Raw genomic sequence first — 21,624 nt, 5'->3', positions numbered from 1 at the left:
CTATTTCGTGGATTGTTCCACGAAATGCAAAAAAAAATTTAAAAAAAAAAAAGAGTTGCTGCTATGAACAGTAACTGGGGTATTTCGTTGAATGATCAACGAAATACCCATTTGGGTATAAAAAAAAAAAGACAGCCTATTTTGGTCTAATTGCTGTAAAAATATGTCATTTTGGCTCCGGACTCCTTGAATATTAAACTAAATAAAGAGTCAAAGGTGTGAGTCTCAACAACCTATGTTACATAAATTTGTACATATCAAAATGAGTGTGTGAAAATATTCGGCATGGGTACATCAAGTTTATTTTTGCTAATTTTTAGTGTATTTTGAGAAATTCGCGTAAAGTACATGTTACATAAATTTGTACATATCAAAATGAGTGTGTGAAAATATTCGGCATGGGTACATCAAGTTTATTTTTGCTAATTTTTAGTGTATTTTGAGAAATTCGCGTAAAGTACTCATACTAATATCACCTCTGTTGTACAGATAGTCACTGCAAACAAAGTATTCATACAAAATAATAGCAATTGCCGGCAAGAAACTGCTGCATGGTGCATACACAGAAGTCCTGTACTCTTTGACTCACAAAGTAGACCGATAGATTTTGTCTCTGGTGCTCCATAGGGTCTATCGGAAATAGTCTCTCTACCTTTACAAGGTAGGGGTAAGGTCTGTGTACACTCTACCCTCCCCAAACTCCACTTGGTGGGATTATACTAGGTATATTGTTGTTGTTGCACTCCACAATGCATCCGAAAAATTCATAATGAAGGGCCATGTAACATCATCTTATGACACGTTAAAGGCAGCGTATCATTGTAATGGAATAAATCCTCTTCATGTCTTCTGACATAAAGTTGCAAGGGACATCATGGGAAAACCTTCACCGGGGGAATCCCAAATAAAATGTAAATACAAATTTGTCTGAAATCAACTCTGTTTTCTAGTTAGGCATATGAAAGCCATAAACTATGCACACGTGATGAGTACAAAACAGAATATACAAGTGGAAATTTATTTATTTTCTTTCGCTTTTCCCTCTGGTGGACGGTTAAAATTAATTCAAATGCTCTTTGACAACATATTGTTTGGCATTTATTTTTTATATGCAGAGGTGGATCTAGGATTTAAACTTTGATGGGTTCAACCTTTAAGATTCTTATGATTGATCTCACTGTATTGTTAATATTATGGATTCAAATCTAATATTTGTTAAAATTTTAATGGGTTTTCACATGTATATCTATACTCTATGTCGAAAATACTCGATTACGATGACTCATAGCCAAAAGGATACATACGCCTCTGTGTCACAGCCAATGTATATAAATTAAATCTCGGTAACTAAGCATGTTGCGAAGAATATTTAAATGAATAATACCAACATCCTTCTCAAAATGATGGCAAGAAAGTGGAGGCAGCACTCAAAATACCCCTTCAATTGCCCTCATTAATAAGGTTAACCAAGTCCATCACTCTTGAATTCTTTCCCATCTCAATTTCCTTCCCGCTTCCCGAATTCATGAAACATTAATATCCACAGTATGAAGTAAACAGATAATCATTTCTAAGAAATCTCCCAAGTGCCGCACGGTTCGAAACTCGGTGGATAATTCCCCCTCCCCCCCCCCCCCCCCCCCCCCCCCAACCCACACACCCTACTCTAATTATATAGCAGCTTTTCACTGGAGTCCAAACCCAGAAATTCATTCCTAAGTTCAGTAGGTTTGGGTGGGATAGCCCGTTGCAAATTGTAAGGAGCCTATCAACCTTGAGCAAGTGCGGCAAGCACTTAACTCTAGTGATGTGAGGAGGCATTTTTAACGAGACAGAAATGATCAAGCAAGTGGGCTCACACAGGGAAGGAGCAAATCAAAGCACAGATTGTTAGGGTGCGGCAAGAAGGGACACTTTGAACGAGATTGCCCAACGTCAAAGTCTAAGGAAAAGGCGAGTGCATCCACAGTTAAACAGGTACATGATTCTGATAATGATTATGTACTTACAACATCGTGCAATAATGGAAGTTATGGAAACGAATGGGTGTTAGACTCTGCTTGTACTCCGCATATGACGTTCCGAAGAGACTGGTTTAGCAACTATGAGAAAAGTGGAGGAACCGTAGTAATGGGAAATAATGCAACTTGTGCAACTGTTGGCATTGGCTCAGTTCGGGTTCGCTGCCATGATGGAGCCGTGAGGACTATTACACAAGTCCATCATGTTCCTGATATGAAGAAGAATTTGATCTCCCTGGGTACTCTGGATGAACAAGGCTACATATACATGAGTGAAGGAGGAACTATGAAGGTGACTAAAGAACCTTTAGTCATGCTTAAAGACAAGCTGGAGGATGGCCTTTACACATTGGCAGGAAGCACCATTGTTGGCTCTACAAATGTATCTATAGTGCAGTTATCTAATGATGACAAGGTAAGATTATGGCACATGAGATTAGGTCGTATGAGCGCACATGGACTGAAGATGTTGAGCAATCGTAACCTTTTGAAAGGTGAGAATATCAAAACACTTGAATTTTGTGAGCACTGCATTCTAGGGAAGTAGAAGAAGGTCAGCTCCAGCACTGGCAAGCACAAGGCAAGAGGAGTGTTAGACTACATCCATTCAGATTTATGGGGTCCCTCTAAACTTCCCTCGAAGGGCGGAAAGAGATATCTTCTCACTTTTATTGATGATTTCTCACGAAAAGTATGGGTGCGTTTTTTAAGGTAAAAAGTGATGCTTTTCAAGCATTTAAAGAGTGGAAAATTTTGGTTGAGAATCAAATGGAGCGCAAAATCAAGTATCTTCGCACAGACAATGGCTTGGAGTTTTGCATTGAAGAGTTTAATGATTTCTGCAAGGTTCATGGAATCTCAAGACAGGACTGTCAGGCACACCCTACCGTAGTGGAGTTACCGAGAGAATGAACAGAACTCTTCTTGAAAAGTCTCGTTGTATGCTTTTACAAGCCAAAATGTCGAAAGTATTTTAGGCTGAAGCAGTTCATGCTGCTGCTCATATTGTCAATCGATCTCCAGTATTGGCGATTGACTTTAAGACTCTGAATGAGGTATGGTCAGGTGAACCCTCTAACTATTCATACTTACGAGTATTTGGGTGTCTAACTTATTATCATGTTAATGAAGGAAAGCTTGAACCAAGGTCTAAGAAGGTCTTATTCGTAGGGTATGCGGATGGAGTAAAAGGGTACAAACTTTGGTGTTTGTCTTTACTCAATTTTGTAGTTAATAGAGATGTTACCTTTGATGAATCCTCTATACTTAATCCTCGTAAAGTTTATATGGAGTTTTCCGGAAACGAGAGCAACGAGCAAGTGGAGCTTACCAAGGAAAAGGATTAAGAGACTCAGGTTGACGATGAGTCAAAAGATGTAGATCTTGAAGAACTTGCTCTCTATGAACCATACACAATTGGAAAGGGAAGGGAGAAGAGGAAGATATGAAGACCGGAACGCCTGATAGATCAAGCAAACCTAATTGCATATAAGTTCGTAGTTGTAGAAGAAGATATTAAGGATCTGGAGCCCTCCTCGTATGTTGAAGCAACTTCTTACGAGGATGCTGCACAATGGCGGTTAGCCATGACTGAAGAGATGAAGTCTCTTCACAAGAATCAGTCATGGGTCTTAGTGAAAAGGCAAAAGGGGAAGAGGACTGTTGGATGCAAATTGTCACGACCCAACTAGGGGCCGCGACAGGTACCCGGGGCTAACCACCGAGCACCAATCGTTCTATGTCTCATCATACTAATTTAATACTCTTTTATCACTTTTATACTCAAATCGTAAGAAAGTCATGTTCCATATAAAACATATATACTTATATATATATATATATATATATATACATATGCCTCTTGGCCATCAAAATAACATTTATACTAAATAGCATTTCGTGAGACCATCTAACCCACACTGCATATCTACGAGCCTCTACTGGAGTGCTAAACATAAGGACGGGACAAGACCCCGTCATGCCCAAAATACATATATACAAAAAGATAATCATAAGCACCTCCGAACAATGGAGTGCTCTCAAATCAGCTGCTAGCTTCTATGAGTCTGGATCAAGCTCACCTTCCTGTCTACCTGTGGGCATGAACACAGCGTCCAAAGAAACGGATGTCAGTACGAACATTGTACTGAGTATGAGAGGCATAACAATGAAAATACGTCAATGAGATGAATGAAGCATCAATAAGGACGCAATTGTATATGACTGTAACTTATAGAAGAAATAGCACATGCTGACTTACTCATAATCATCATCATCTCATGTATGCAATAATGTATAAGCTGCCCGTCCATATAGGTACGGTGTGATAATGTATAAGCTGCCCGTCCATGTAGGAGCGGTGTGATAATCATAGCCTGCGTCCAGGCCTCCCGCGTCCGGGGTATAAGCTGCCCACTATAGTGGTGTGTATGTCTGCCCGTCCATATAGGAGCGGTGTAATATCATCATCATAATATGCTCATCATTATATACTCACCATAATACATGCATAAGAACTCAAGGACAACTATACTTTGTCAGGGTGACGTAGGGTCGTGATCCCCCGACTTTATTATGGACATCTACAAGTATTCTGCCTCACCATGAAGGAAGTAGTGTATAAGGTGAGTGTATGCCATAACAGACATCTGTAACTTAATAATGTTCTACCTCACCTTGAAGGGACAATACATAAGGTGAGTGTATACAATACAAGACATACTTAACTTAATAGTATTCTGCCTCACCTCAGAGGGAACAATGTATGAGGTGAGTATATACAACATACGACATCATTAGCGTTATAGGAATGCCATAACATGAACTCTAGAGTCTTTAGACTCAAGCTTATCATCATTGGACTCATAACATATCTCTTATCTCATATAGCTATTCATAATCATAGACTCTTGACTTTCCGGGATATATATAGAGAATTCACGTAGAGAAAGGAGAATCATACCATCGGATTCATGCCATAGAAAGAAAGGAATAGCCTCACATACCTTTTACGTTTAACTATTCTATCGCTTGCTTGTTCTCCTTTGATGCTCACGTTTCTACCTTCAAGAGAAGTCGCATTAACATTAGTCAATCGATTACTTAAACGTGCTTACTATTTCTAGGAAAATTTGGGCAGCATTTCCTTCGTTTCTACTACTTTTCCCATGTCATATTTCGACTCCCAACACTCACAATATTACTCACAATATCACAATCCACAATCGTCATTTATGTACATTTAGCAAAATCCACCATTTTCTTCCAATTAACTCACATTTATGGTTTAGGGTTCATCATCGCGTTTTCGCATATCTAATTCTTATTTCGTGGTTTAAATATCATTTATAACGTGTTTGTAATCTCAACATATCCATTTTCATGATTTTCATATAATCTCATCCATTCAAGACCCACTTCCCATGCTTTTCTAAAATTCAAGTATACTAGCTTTCCAATACCTTAAATAATATGGGAAAGTCATGAAATTTACCTCAAATGATAGTGGAACAAGCTTGGAGTAGAATTCCTCCTTTTGCACCAAAACCCTTCTTCACCTTCCTTGGGATTTCTTGAAAGAGATGAACTTTCAATCAAGTTTTATACACCTTGTTCCATGAATTTTGTGTTGTTGATCTTGATTTACCTTTGATTTTTCTTGTGGATGAATATTGGAGTGGGTTCTAGAGGGTTCTTAGAGAGAAGTGGTGTGGAAAATGAAATGAATTTATGAACTTGGGTCCTCTTTTTAATGGCTTGAAATCTGATCCTTCGGGCAACTCTACGCCCATTTTTACGGACCGTCAAACTGTTTGACGGACCGTCAAAATGGACCGTAAAATTGCCCAGCAAAATATGAGTTTCTGTGACCGTTTTACGCTGGTCTGGGTCCATTTTACGAACCGTAAAAATGTTTTACGGTTCGTCAAAAATTTCTACGGACCGTCAAATGGTCCGTAGAACTCTTCTGCTCAGATAGTCCGTCGTAGAATGGCCATAACGTTAGATCCCGATATGCTGTGAGGGCCCACGACCTATGGTTTTTAAGCTATTTCAATTATCTACAACTTTCATCCTGTGGTGTTTTTCCCAAATTCCAACTTTATAATAGCGTTTTGGCCCCTCCAAACCAGATCATCCGAAAATGTTTTCCTTAACTCGCCCTTTTGGGTGGCTTATGCCCATATTTGGCTTATGGGTCCTTCTTGACACCTACTTAACACTTCATTACCAATATAAGGGACATTATAACTCTTCTCCAAAATGCCATTAAGCCATCATTAATTCGATACTCGAAATTCTTTCCCGATAAACAACATATACCTTGCTTTCCTTAACAACTTTCGTCTCCTACCTACAATGTCTTTGAAATCTCATTTAGAATCATTAAATATTATTTCTTACTTATCAAAACATCATATGCATCATGCCCTTCGTCAATCAATTCACTGTGCATGAACGGAAAATTTTTCGAGGTGTAACATTCTTCCCCCCTTGGGAACATTCGTCCTCGAATGTTAAACTATTCGGGATTCTACGAAATTTCACCATGTATTTTCCTTTAGCTGACTCGGAGTATCATGACCACACTATTCTTGCTTACCTCTTATTCCTTGCAAGTCGCATAATCGTTTTTGCGTGATTCGTGTACATACATCTCTATACATATACAAGTATCCACATCCGTATTTGTATTCGTAATCGTACTCATTTACCCATCATTAGACTTATTTCTGCACAACTCTCACTCTTTGTTTTAGAGTCTATATCCGTCATATCTTAGAGTCTATTACTTCAATCTCTACACTTATATTACCTTTACTCGCTTCCCCCCTTTTAGGATTTTACTTGTACCATTCTCAAATCTGTTACCTCACCTTCAAACCTTTAATTCATATATCTCTTATGTCCCATGCTCTTTTACTCTTGATTATACCAATCACAAACTACTACGACTTTGCCATATCACTTTTCTCTAATTTCTTTTTCAAGTTGGCTTCCCTTTTTGTCATTGCTTTCTATCATCTCTTGTCATTTAAGAACCTCTGTGCTGGACTTTCCTTTAACAAGGTCTTATAAGCTTTCTCATCTACTGCTCCAGGGCTCGCTTGTTGGTTTCACACTTGCATTCACTCTTTATTCATATAGAACATGTCACGTCGTTAGTCATTTCCTCCCTATACTTTACTTACCACATAAGTTATCTCACCAATGTATTCACATTCATTATAACCCCTCATATTCGTATCTCTATCTCCGCGATGCTGCTACTTTATTTTGCTAATAAACTTATCATATTAATCTCCTTTGTTCACTCTAGCATTTCTCTTTACCGTATCAATGTCGCTCTTATAACTGCCATTACTATCAATTCAATAGTATCTAGCTCAATTCTTGTAGTCATTAACGATACTTCTAGCTTAATCTCATTCTGCCATTACTCTTTTGCACATCATCTTTTCTTGTTAGGACATATTACAAGCTTATTTCTTATCTCTTTTGGATTCTAGGAAAATTCTGGCAGAGTTTCCTCTATATTTCTTACTATCCCAAAACCTGCACGCAGCAAATACCAGTATTGCCTCACAGGGCCAATATATATATATATATATATATATATATATATATATATATATATATATATGTATATGTATATACGACATATCTCAGCCACACAGGGCTCCCATTTTCAAGTAAAAGCACAAAGATGTCGTAACGTACCTCATACATCACACTTCGAGATGTACCTGATCCTGTAGCGATCTGCCCTGTTACCTCTTCCCATTTACTTTCCCTTTTTCACCCTTCAGCTTTAAATTTCAATCATATCTCAATATTCTTATTTTATTCGACACATATCTTTCGTACCATCGCTTACCTTTATTCTGATTCATTCAATTTGCTGTGTTCTCAACTTATAACTGAACTTATCATCAAAAGGCACCTTTAATCAATTCCTCTATCATATGAACACTAACTTACTTTCACAACAATCCATTCATCATCATAGTATTACATATTTCGATAACGTAACCTCAACGAAGGGGCTTACCTCCGTAGCCTTCATTGTTATCGATCGCTTTCTTCTATCATTACCATTCTTCTGCAGCAATTAGGGGTTAGTATAAGGAATCTCATTTCCTATGGCTTAGCTCTATCGCACGATCTCATAAAAAGAAAGATGGTCATTTTTCCTAAATGCCCTGTAGCTTCTTGTTTATTGATGTGGCGCGCAACACACCATAAACAAGACTCTACTAGACACGACTCGTAGACACTTCCTAGGACTGAACTGCTCTGATACCACTTTTGTCACGACCCAACTAGGGACCGCGACAGGTACCCGGGGCTAACCACCGAGCACCAATCGTTCTATGTCTCATCATACTCATTTAATACTTTTTTATCACTTTTATACTCAAATCGTAAGAAAGTCATGTTCCATATAAAACATATATACTTATATATATATACATATGCCTCTTGGCCATCAAAATAACATTTATACTAAATAGCATTTCGTGAGACCATCTAACCCACACTGTATATCTACGAGCCTCTACTGGAGTGCTAAACATAAGGACGGGACAAGACCCCGTCATGCCCAAAATACATAAGCTCTTGACTTTCCGAGATATATATAGAGAATTCACGTAGAGAAAGGAGAATCATACCATCGGATTCATGCCATAGAAATAAAGGAATAGCCTCACATACCTTTTACGTTTAACTATTCTATCGCTTGCTTGTTCTCCTTTGATGCTCACGTTTCTACCTTCAAGAGAAGTCGCATTAACATTAGTCAATCGATTACTTAAACGTGCTTACTATTTCTAGGAAAATTTGGGCAGCATTTCCTTCGTTTCTACTACTTTTCCCATGTCATATTTCGACTCCCAACACTCACAATATTACTCACAATATCACAATCCACAATCGTCATTTATGTACATTTAGCAAAATCCACCATTTTCTTCCAATTAACTCACATTTATGGTTTAGGGTTCATCATCGCGTTTTCGCATATCTAATTCTTATTTCGTGGTTTAAATATCATTTATAACGTGTTTGTAATCTCAACATATCCATTTTCATGATTTTCATATAATCTCATCCATTCAAGACCCACTTCCCATGCTTTTCTAAAATTCAAGTATACTAGCTTTCCAATACCTTAAATAATATGGGAAAGTCATGAAATTTACCTCAAATGATAGTGGAACAAGCTTGGAGTAGAATTCCTCCTTTTGCACCAAAACCCTTCTTCACCTTCCTTGGGATTTCTTGAAAGAGATGAACTTTCAATCAAGTTTTATACACCTTGTTCCATGAATTTTGTGTTGTTGATCTTGATTTACCTTTGATTTTTCTTGTGGATGAATATTGGAGTGGGTTCTAGAGGGTTCTTAGAGAGAAGTGGTGTGGAAAATGAAATGAATTTATGAACTTGGGTCCTCTTTTTAATGGCTTGAAATCTGATCCTTCGGGCAACTCTACGCCCATTTTTACGGACCGTCAAACTGTTTGACGGACCGTCAAAATGGACCGTAAAATTGCCCAGCAAAATATGAGTTTCTGTGACCGTTTTACGCTGGTCTGGGTCCATTTTACGAACCGTAAAAATGTTTTACGGTTCGTCAAAAATTTCTACGGACCGTCAAATGGTCCGTAGAACTCTTCTGCTCAGATAGTCCGTCGTAGAATGGCCATAACGTTAGATCCCGATATGCTGTGAGGGCCCACGACCTATGGTTTTTAAGCTATTTCAATTATCTACAACTTTCATCCTGTGGTGTTTTTCCCAAATTCCAACTTTATAATAGCGTTTTGGCCCCTCCAAACCAGATCATCCGAAAATGTTTTCCTTAACTCGCCCTTTTGGGTGGCTTATGCCCATATTTGGCTTATGGGTCCTTCTTGACACCTACTTAACACTTCATTACCAATATAAGGGACATTATAACTCTTCTCCAAAATGCCATTAAGCCATCATTAATTCGATACTCGAAATTCTTTCCCGATAAACAACATATACCTTGCTTTCCTTAACAACTTTCGTCTCCTACCTACAATGTCTTTGAAATCTCATTTAGAATCATTAAATATTATTTCTTACTTATCAAAACATCATATGCATCATGCCCTTCGTCAATCAATTCACTGTGCATGAACGGAAAATTTTTCGAGGTGTAACATTCTTCCCCCCTTGGGAACATTCGTCCTCGAATGTTAAACTATTCGGGATTCTACGAAATTTCACCATGTATTTTCCTTTAGCTGACTCGGAGTATCATGACCACACTATTCTTGCTTACCTCTTATTCCTTGCAAGTCGCATAATCGTTTTTGCGTGATTCGTGTACATACATCTCTATACATATACAAGTATCCACATCCGTATTTGTATTCGTAATCGTACTCATTTACCCATCATTAGACTTATTTCTGCACAACTCTCACTCTTTGTTTTAGAGTCTATATCCGTCATATCTTAGAGTCTATTACTTCAATCTCTACACTTATATTACCTTTACTCGCTTCCCCCCTTTTAGGATTTTACTTGTACCATTCTCAAATCTGTTACCTCACCTTCAAACCTTTAATTCATATATCTCTTATGTCCCATGCTCTTTTACTCTTGATTATACCAATCACAAACTACTACGACTTTGCCATATCACTTTTCTCTAATTTCTTTTTCAAGTTGGCTTCCCTTTTTGTCATTGCTTTCTATCATCTCTTGTCATTTAAGAACCTCTGTGCTGGACTTTCCTTTAACAAGGTCTTATAAGCTTTCTCATCTACTGCTCCAGGGCTCGCTTGTTGGTTTCACACTTGCATTCACTCTTTATTCATATAGAACATGTCACGTCGTTAGTCATTTCCTCCCTATACTTTACTTACCACATAAGTTATCTCACCAATGTATTCACATTCATTATAACCCCTCATATTCGTATCTCTATCTCCGCGATGCTGCTACTTTATTTTGCTAATAAACTTATCATATTAATCTCCTTTGTTCACTCTAGCATTTCTCTTTACCGTATCAATGTCGCTCTTATAACTGCCATTACTATCAATTCAATAGTATCTAGCTCAATTCTTGTAGTCATTAACGATACTTCTAGCTTAATCTCATTCTGCCATTACTCTTTTGCACATCATCTTTTCTTGTTAGGACATATTACAAGCTTATTTCTTATCTCTTTTGGATTCTAGGAAAATTCTGGCAGAGTTTCCTCTATATTTCTTACTATCCCAAAACCTGCACGCAGCAAATACCAGTATTGCCTCACAGGGCCAATATATATATATATATATATATATATATATATATATATATATATATATATATATATGTATATGTATATACGACATATCTCAGCCACACAGGGCTCCCATTTTCAAGTAAAAGCACAAAGATGTCGTAACGTACCTCATACATCACACTTCGAGATGTACCTGATCCTGTAGCGATCTGCCCTGTTACCTCTTCCCATTTACTTTCCCTTTTTCACCCTTCAGCTTTAAATTTCAATCATATCTCAATATTCTTATTTTATTCGACACATATCTTTCGTACCATCGCTTACCTTTATTCTGATTCATTCAATTTGCTGTGTTCTCAACTTATAACTGAACTTATCATCAAAAGGCACCTTTAATCAATTCCTCTATCATATGAACACTAACTTACTTTCACAACAATCCATTCATCATCATAGTATTACATATTTCGATAACGTAACCTCAACGAAGGGGCTTACCTCCGTAGCCTTCATTGTTATCGATCGCTTTCTTCTATCATTACCATTCTTCTGCTGCAATTAGGGGTTAGTATAAGGAATCTCATTTCCTATGGCTTAGCTCTATCGCACGATCTCATAAAAAGAAAGATGGTCATTTTTCCTAAATGCCCTGTAGCTTCTTGTTTATTGATGTGGCGCGCAACACACCATAAACAAGACTCTACTAGACACGACTCGTAGACACTTCCTAGGACTGAACTGCTCTGATACCACTTTTGTCACGACCCAACTAGGGACCGCGACAGGTACCCGGGGCTAACCACCGAGCACCAATCGTTCTATGTCTCATCATACTCATTTAATACTTTTTTATCACTTTTATACTCAAATCGTAAGAAAGTCATGTTCCATATAAAACATATATACTTATATATATATACATATGCCTCTTGGCCATCAAAATAACATTTATACTAAATAGCATTTCGTGAGACCATCTAACCCACACTGTATATCTACGAGCCTCTACTGGAGTGCTAAACATAAGGACGGGACAAGACCCCGTCATGCCCAAAATACATAAGCTCTTGACTTTCCGAGATATATATAGAGAATTCACGTAGAGAAAGGAGAATCATACCATCGGATTCATGCCATAGAAATAAAGGAATAGCCTCACATACCTTTTACGTTTAACTATTCTATCGCTTGCTTGTTCTCCTTTGATGCTCACGTTTCTACCTTCAAGAGAAGTTGCATTAACATTAGTCAATCGATTACTTAAACGTGCTTACTATTTCTAGGAAAATTTGGGCAGCATTTCCTTCGTTTCTACTACTTTTCCCATGTCATATTTCGACTCCCAACACTCACAATATTACTCACAATATCACAATCCACAATCGTCATTTATGTACATTTAGCAAAATCCACCATTTTCTTCCAATTAACTCACATTTATGGTTTAGGGTTCATCATCGCGTTTTCGCATATCTAATTCTTATTTCGTGGTTTAAATATCATTTATAACGTGTTTGTAATCTCAACATATCCATTTTCATGATTTTCATATAATCTCATCCATTCAAGACCCACTTCCCATGCTTTTCTACAATTCAAGTATACTAGCTTTCCAATACCTTAAATAATATGGGAAAGTCATGAAATTTACCTCAAATGATAGTGGAACAAGCTTGGAGTAGAATTCCTCCTTTTGCACCAAAACCCTTCTTCACCTTCCTTGGGATTTCTTGAAAGAGATGAACTTTCAATCAAGTTTTATACACCTTGTTCCATGAATTTTGTGTTGTTGATCTTGATTTACCTTTGATTTTTCTTGTGGATGAATATTGGAGTGGGTTCTAGAGGGTTCTTAGAGAGAAGTGGTGTGGAAAATGAAATGAATTTATGAACTTGGGTCCTCTTTTTAATGGCTTGAAATCTGATCCTTCGGGCAACTCTACGCCCATTTTTACGGACCGTCAAACTGTTTGACGGACCGTAAAATTGCCCAGCAAAATATGAGTTTCTGTGACCGTTTTACGCTGGTCTGGGTCCATTTTACGGACCGTAAAAATGTTTTACGGTTCGTCAAAAATTTCTACGGACCGTCAAATGGTCCGTAGAACTCTTCTGCTCAGATAGTCCGTCGTAGAATGGCCATAACGTTTGATCCCGATATGCTGTGAGGGCCCACGACCTATGGTTTTTAAGCTATTTCAATTATCTACAACTTTCATCCTGTGGTGTTTTTCCCAAATTCCAACTTTATAATAGCGTTTTGGCCCCTCCAAACCAGATCATCCGAAAATGTTTTCCTTAACTCGCCCTTTTGGGTGGCTTATGCCCATATTTGGCTTATGGGTCCTTCTTGACACCTACTTAACACTTCATTACCAATATAAGGGACATTATAACTCTTCTCCAAAATTCCATTAAGTCATCATTAATTCGATACTCGAAATTCTTTCCCGATAAACAACATATACCTTGCTTTCCTTAACAACTTTCGTCTCCTACCTCCAATGTCTTTGAAATCTCATTTAGAATCATTAAATATTATTTCTTACTTATCAAAACATCACATGCATCATGCCCTTCGGCAATCAATTCACTGTTCATGAACGAAAAAATTTTCGAGGTGTAACACAAATGGATCTACAGAAAGAAAGGGAATTCCTGAAGTGGAAGATGCTAGATTCAAGGCGAGATTGGTTGCAAAGGATTTCAGTCAGAAGGAGGGAATTGACTACAATGAGATTTTATGTCCAGTCGTGAAGCATAGCTCAACTCGCGTGCTACTAGCATTGGTTGCACAATTTGACTTGGAGCTTTAACAGCTTGATGTCAAAACTGCATTCTTACATGGTGATCTAAAAGAGACAATCTATATGGATCAGCCTGAAGGTTTCTTAGCTAAGGGAAAAGAAGATCATGTATGCCAACTGAAGAAATCTTTGTATGGCTTGAAGCAATCCCCTAGACAGTGGTACAAGAGGTTTGATGCATTCATGACTACCCATGAATTATCAAGGAGTGTATTTGATAGTTGTGTGTATCACAAGAAAATGTCTAGTAACTCAATGATTTATTTACTGTTGTATGTTGATGATATGTTTTTTGTCGCTAACAACATTACAGAGATAAACGCTTTGAAGAAACTGCTGGGTAAGGAATTTGGCATGAAGGATTTGGGAGCTACAAATAAAATCCTCAGTATGGAGATTTCAAGAGAAGATAGTGTTGTACATCTTTCTCAGAAGAGGTACATCAAAAGGGTTCTCGAGAGATTCAATATGCATACGTGCAAACCGGTAAGTACATCGTTAGCTCCTCATTTTAAACTTTCAGAGTTACAAATGTCTCAGTTTGAGGATGATGTGGAGTATATGTCAAAGGTTCCTTATGCCAGCGCAGTTGGTAGCATTATGTATGCTATGGTGTGTACACGTCCAGATATTGTTCAATCTATAAGTGTGGTAAGCATATACATGTCCAACCCAGGAAAGAGGCATTGAGAAGTTGTCAAGTGGATACTGAGATATCACAAGGCAACTTCTAATGTTGGTCTGACCTTTCGAAAAGGTTGTGGAGGTATTTCAATTCTCAGTTATGTGGATTCTGATTGTGCAGGGGATCTTGACAGAAGGAGCTTCACAACTGGATATATCTTTACTCTTGTTGGCAGCGCCGTTAGTTGGAAATTGACTCTGCAGTCAATTTTCGCTTTGTCTACGACAGAAGCAGAACACATGGCAGTAGCGGAAATAGTGAAAGAAGCTATCTGGTTCGAACATTTGGTGGAAGAATTGAGTTTGGTTCAGCAGGAATCAACTCTTAGATGTGATAGTCAGGGTGCTATCCATCTGATTAAAAATCAAAGATTTCATAAGCGCACTAAACACATTTATGTCAGATTCCATTTTATTCGAGATGTTGTTGAAGAGGGAACTATCAATGTCATGAAGGTTATCACAGACGATAACGCTGCAGACATGTTGACCAAGATAGTCCTGCTCGCTAAGTTTGCACACTGCAAGGACTTAGCGTGAGTACGCATCAACTGATGCAACTTCGAAGACAACAGTTGTTAGGTGGAGGTGGTATGTTCAACAATGGCTTGATTTTTCTTGTTTCTTACAACGGGGTTGCCCAGTACGCTTAGAAGTTTTGGCTGGAGTTGTTCATACCCATGCTCGTGATGCAAACCAAAGTGGAGATTGAAAGAGTTGGTTTGGACAATGTGGTAGTAAATCACATATGCCAATATACTTGGTTAGCAAGTAAACTTGGGGAGCAAGTAAAATTAGTGGAGGGCAAATTTTGTATTTATTTTTCCTGTTCTGTTTTTGTGCTTGGAGCCCAAGTTTAGTCATCTATAAAAGGATGACCATTCTTCATTGTTGAACCATCCCAAAAATATACAATCTATTGTAGTGAGTAGAATGTTGAGAGAGCAATTCTCTTAGGTGTAATTGGGAAATCTCTCCTTCCTTTGTTAATAATATAAAGGCAACTGTTCTGTGGTGGACGTAGAATCATAGTGATCCGATCCATGTTAAATCTTGTGTTCTTTCTTTTACGTTTCCGCTAACAAGAGGTTATAGTGTAATTCGTTGATCTCATCTACAAGTGAATACTGAATGAGCGAGACATTTTTGCTAATGAGCACTTCCTCATTACTGATACAGCTGGTAAATCCTAGGCTCGCCCCTCTACCCTTCTCTTAAATACCAAACCTTTGTCAGCAACAGGATCCGAACCTGTGATGTATGTTTAACCCATACATCACGCCTCGTGCTCTTACCACTAGACTAAAGTCGTGAGCAAAGAAGTTGAAAACTTAACAAATTTAATAACCTATATTCGGTGCTTAGATGACACGTATAATATCCACATAAATAATGACAATGCCACACCAAACTTAAATTCCATGAAATTAGGCCTATGACAGTCTAAGAAAAGAACAAAGAGAAGCAAGTTATCAATTCTATAAACAGCACTAAAACAACAACAACAACAACATACCTAGGAGGCAAGGGAGTTGATGTGGAGGAAGATAATAAGCAGGATACCTGGCACATGGGTGAAATTACTAACCAAAAAAGAGAGGCCAGATTCAAACAACTGTATATCCAATGATCTTGCCAACAATAACTTGCGCTCAAGTATGCATTTACCTGCTATACAGAATTACAGAGAGTTGCACACCCATAAAAATTACAGACAACAAAATGGCATAAACGGAGACTTCACTGCCTACCACTTTGGCAGATTGAGAAATTATTACTAATACAACTGTTCCACCTGCTTTCAACACTCTAAAGATGTACACAAATGAATACAGCAATATCCATACACGAAGGCTCCGCAGACCTGCAATAACCAGTTAATATGGAAAAAGTTGAGATATTATGCTCAATAGGTAAAACGACAGAACTAGAAAAGAAGTTTGAAATTTGCCAAGTACTCGACAAAGGGAAAAATGAGCTACTCCAAGTAGAAGGGGAAGCAAGTTACGTTCTCTCCTAAACCAATTTGGGAATCAGTTTCCCTCTAGTCACGGATGGTTCCCTTCTTTCTAGTTTAATGTTCTTATGTATATAATTGCACATAAAGAACAAGCACGATTTCTCTGATAATATATTCCTTTTGACACCCGGGCTATCCTCTGGATGAAAAGACTTTTCAAGAACTAGCATTCTCACTCTATTTTGGTGCCCTATGTTTGCAGCTGAAATCACACACAATAGAAACAGTTAGCTTGTACTCTAGTATCTGTGTGAGATACACAACTACTAACATTTAAGTTTGACAGAAGGCTCGTTTGTCACCATTTTTGTTAAAAATTAAAATTTTATAAAATTTGTAGTCAGTATTCCAACAAAGTCTCCGTTTTATTTCTCTCGTTTTTGATAAGTCCTCCTACAATAGCTTATTAAAGGCTCTATTCGTCACCATCCTTCAAGATAAACCTGGTTCACTTCATAAATCTTCAAACCTCAATTTCCTTCGTCATCTAAATTCCTGATAACAATCTCCGCCGAGAAAAACTATGAGGATTATGGAAATGAATAGACACAGACCAAATATCATAAATCCTTGTAATATACATATTCAACAAGGGGCCGACACAAAAAACAACGAACTGATATTGAATCACCTGACAGTGATAAACTAATCAATCAATGAATCGATTACACCCCAATCGCAAACTAGTTGGGGTCGGCTCTAATAAACCTCTGCATCCACTTCCTCTCTATATGCTAAAGGCCTGCTTTGACATTACTCGGAACTTCCATATTTGTAAACACGAACTTCAGTGTCAGCAAATACTAGTGTCACTCTAAGTATTTGCAAATACAAGACTTCAATATTTGAATTTCGAGTGAAATATTGAGATACTAGTTGAAGGTGTATTTCAAGAAAAATACCAGTTGTCAATCAAATTTTTTTAGCTTTTACAAACTTTTTGTCCAAGAGAAGTTCATGCAAAAAAGCAACTTCAACTTCCACATATTTTTTTTTTCCAACTTCAGATATCTTTTGTTCAACTTCAACTCAAATATTTACCGAACGCCTACTAAAACTTGTCTTTTCAAGTCAAATTAATGGATAGTGATGAGGACCAAAAAAAAAAACTACATCAGTAAGAAAACCAGACACTTCAGTTATCCAAACAAGAAAGAGTATTATCACCACAGAAGAGAGAACAAAGTAAACTTTGCAATGAAACTTGATTAACAATGAAAGGAAGCAACTTGTCAACTCCCTCCATCTTCACAATCCTAAAACCATCAAACAGTGCAATAATTGGTACCATAACATCTTCCAAAAGCACCAACATACTGACTCCAACTGAACCATCCTAGAAAAGAATCAAATCCAAATTAAAAGAAAAACCATAATCATTTCATATTTACGACAAAAAGATAGTGCATACACACACCCAAGGGTATGGCCTAGTAGTCAATGAAGTGGGGCTGAGAACCATGAGGTCTCAAGTTCAAATCCTACCAGAGGCAAAAAAGGTAGGTGATTTTTTCCTATCTGTCCAAACCTTCGTGGACAGAGTTACCCGATATCTCTACGGGTGGGATATAGCAAGTACCATGGAATTAGTCGAGATGCGCGGCCCGAACACCACGGTTATCAAAAAAGAAAGTACATACACGCAATCAAACTAGTAACAACTAGCTAAAAAAAGTGTCACGCTGAGTTGGTTGACTACCTTAACTTTCACCTTATTGGTGAAGGTTCAATTTCCCACCTTGTAACCCCTGATGCATAAAAAAAAAAAAAAAACACTAATAACGACTCCACAGAGCAAATACACCATAAGATGGACCAATTTCAGCTCTATGTAATTCAAAACTTAATAGACTTTTTTGTATTTATAAAGCGGCTACTTTTACTGAATTGCATCTTCTATGTGCTTTATTAATAAAATTCTTATTGATACATCAAAAGGAATCAGAGAATCACTCTCTAAATCATCCAAAGTTCAAAAATCAGGAAACTAATCCAATTTCTTTTAAGACATTTCCGCTACTTGATGAAACTACAATTACACATACAGTGAAAGTACCTCATTTCACCTACTTGATGATAATATAATAAACACATACGGGTGAAAAATATGAAAAAAAGAAAATTGAAAAACTGTAGTAAAACATAACTCATCATGAATTCAATGAACAGATATAGAATTTCACTTCAAATAAAATTACAATCCGTGATTATTTTCTGAGTGAAAATAAAATTGACAAAAACAAGAAGCAAATACTTACCGTAATGCTGCGGAGATTCCAGAAATGTGCCTGTTTGTTTTTATTCTTTTTTTTTTTTTTTTTTTTTTTTGGGAGAATGTAATTGTTTACTACTCTTCTAAACAAGTTGTAAATGCGGAAAAAACAACAAAGAAAAACCAGGTTCCAAATCCAACTGTAAAAGCGGGAAAAAAAAACAAGAAAGAAAACCAGGTTCCAAGAAACATAAACGGTTAACTTATGTGGGTCCAGTTTTCACTGATTATATGGAATAGTAATTTATGAGATAGAAAGAAATTAGGTTTCTCCAAAGAGTGAATAGGTTAATGGCTTTGGAACTAAAAACAAAAACATTAAAGTATTTGGTGTTTACAGAACCGCTTGGATTATCGTGAACTCATATAAAAATATCCGCGGAGGAATATGACGTGATATGTAAATATCGAGCTCCAAAAGCTCCTCCAAATAATTTCATGTGGCAATATAAATGGAAAAAAATTGAATGTCAAGCAAACTCAATTTTAAGACTTTTTTCATCTCACACGAGTTTCTCGACAAGTTATCTCAAACATTTTGTCACATATTCAATTAGGGAGCTGGAAGGGGGGAGCTATGATCTAGGGGTAACAGGAATGTCCAATAATATAAGTATGAACCTAGGAGATTTTAACATATTCTCTTCTTTTTTAAAAAAAAAAAAAAAAGCAAATTATGTTCTGTTACAAGAGATTTTAACTAGTTCACTCTTTTCTAAATGATATTTTCGACAGAGAAGTACCAAATTGTTTTTAATGACATAGATAAGGATATGATCTATTATTTCGTTCGAGGTATCGTAATTTTTAGGTTTTAGTATGAGCGTATGACTAATTGAAGCTAGCTAAAAGATGTATGGCGGAACGCATGATATATAATGGTGTGATTGCCCATTAGAAAAAAATACATCCCTATGTGTCAACATAATCTATATATAATATAAAGCTAGACATAGACAATGTGATGTAGCACCTCTCTATGGCCTCCATTTCTATTTATCTTTTTTTTCCTTTTTTTTTTTTGACATATTCCACCATTTTTTGCTTAATTTAGTCTACTTACCAATGGAATAATAAAAGCCTCATAAAGCTCAATTAAATGTAGCAATGTCTTCATCATTAATAACGTGAATAATGCCACCTTAAATGGTTATTGGAACAGATTTGACATGTACTTTACGCTCAGATTATGAAGCAAAATAAGAAGCACCCGTTGCCTAATCAAACAACCCAAAAGTCTCATCATATATTTTGCCTTATACTATAAATTAAAGCTCTAAAGTCTATAACAAAAACAAAACCAACAGGAGTTGAAAGCTAATGGGAGATCTGTACATGTCGTGTTCTTTGATCTGTGTAATTCGAGTTTTCGGCAGATTTGTATACAATTACATACCTACTTTTTAGATGGTTAGATTTTTTGGCAGGTCAATATACATTGTTATTTTTTTAAATAAAGCTGAGACCATGGTATAATGGAGTAAATTACTTTAACTTATGAATCCAAAAAATCTTGAATTTGTTGAATGATTTGCAACTGTTGGCTTGATAATCAACCAAATATTGGATAACGTAAAAGAAAATCTTCCCTGGCATAAAATTACAAATTTTACATCTTTCATGTAAGAGTTATGTGCAAATTGCATAAATTTTATCATACCCGAATGGTAAAATTGGCTTAGGATACTTGCTAGGTTATATGGCAAAACATGGGGAAATTGGCTTAGGATAGTAAATCTTAACAATACCAGTGGTAAAACTTTATATAAAGGTATGTTTTAAAATCATATCCAATGGCATATAGTGTAATACAAATCGGATTAGGGAAAGTACTTTTTACTAAACAAAGCTCGGGTCATACCTTCAACTTTCAAGTGAGAATTTATTTATAGTTTGGTAAAAACTATACTTTGGGCACCAATGAGTAATGTCTGCAGTGCCGGCTCCAAGCTAAGGCAACCAAAGCAATGGCTTTAGGCCCCAAATTTTTTTTTTTGGGGGGGGGGGGGGGGGCATTTTCACTAATAATAAATTTATCATCTTAATATATGTGATACTTTTCGCTTTTTAAGATTCAGATAATAGTAACTTTGACCAATATTATAAGATGTATTTTTTAATCATATTTATATGACAATAGTTATTACTTAGTATTACTTTTATTATAGTTTTCAAATATATAAATATTAATCTTGAAGTTTTACTTCAAAATTTAGTCAAATTGATTCTCGATAAGCAAAAAGTATCACATAAATTGGGACGGAGGGAGTAGTATTTAAAAGTAAAAAGGTAGTACTTATAATTTTAACTAAAAAAAGGGAAGAAAACTTTATATTTGTTACTAATGTTGATTGCAAAACTTTATATTTGTTACTAATGTTGATTGCATCCGTAAGAAAAATATATTTCATAATAAAATTTAAAGAAAAGTTAGGGCCTCTCATCAAGATTTAGCTTTAGGCCACCGAGGATGTTGAGCCGGCCCTGAATGTCTGAATTACTTATTTATTATTAATATTTTTTCGTTTGCATGTATAGCTAGGAAGAT

General features: G+C 36.7%; 1 protein-coding gene across 11 annotated transcripts; it reads right to left on the bottom strand.

The window, feature by feature from the left end:
• LOC132609375 (uncharacterized) lies at positions 1–19,634 on the bottom strand. Of its 11 annotated transcripts, none has more exons than XM_060323334.1 (5): positions 19,063–19,634; positions 17,972–18,140; positions 16,536–16,648; positions 16,348–16,455; positions 1–884 (listed from the first exon to the last, which is right to left on the bottom strand). In XM_060323334.1, exons 2-5 carry the CDS (start codon positions 18,117–18,119, stop codon positions 873–875), a joined length of 381 nt encoding a protein of 126 aa, XP_060179317.1. In that variant the 5' UTR covers positions 18,120–18,140; positions 19,063–19,634; the 3' UTR covers positions 1–872. The 11 variants fall into 11 exon arrangements, with proteins under 11 accessions (XP_060179317.1, XP_060179318.1, XP_060179319.1 ...); XM_060323335.1 differs by having other exon boundaries at positions 16,348–16,452; XM_060323336.1 differs by having other exon boundaries at positions 16,348–16,452; positions 16,580–16,648.
• Positions 19,635–21,624: the final 1,990 nt, after the last annotated feature.

The sequence above is a fragment of the Lycium barbarum genome, chromosome 9, assembly GCF_019175385.1.
Source record: "Lycium barbarum isolate Lr01 chromosome 9, ASM1917538v2, whole genome shotgun sequence".
Lineage (NCBI taxonomy): Eukaryota > Viridiplantae > Streptophyta > Magnoliopsida > Solanales > Solanaceae > Lycium > Lycium barbarum.
The sequence above is the reverse complement of the archived record's forward strand: the minus strand, read 5'-3'. Positions and strand labels throughout refer to the sequence as shown.

Bases quoted from the DNA above. Each gene is read 5' to 3' on its own strand.
- LOC132609375 (XM_060323330.1), bottom strand. From the start codon at position 18,119: ATGTTGGTGCTTTTGGAAGATGTTATGGTACCAATTATTGCACTGTTT. The intron at 16,348-16,452 runs GTAAATGCATAC...CCCATGTGCCAG, and splicing joins TCTGTAATTCTGTATAGCAG to GTATCCTGCTTATTATCTTC. The intron at 4,115-16,300 runs GTATGTTGTTGT...TCATGCCCACAG, and splicing joins TCAACTCCCTTGCCTCCTAG to GTAGACAGGAAGGTGAGCTT.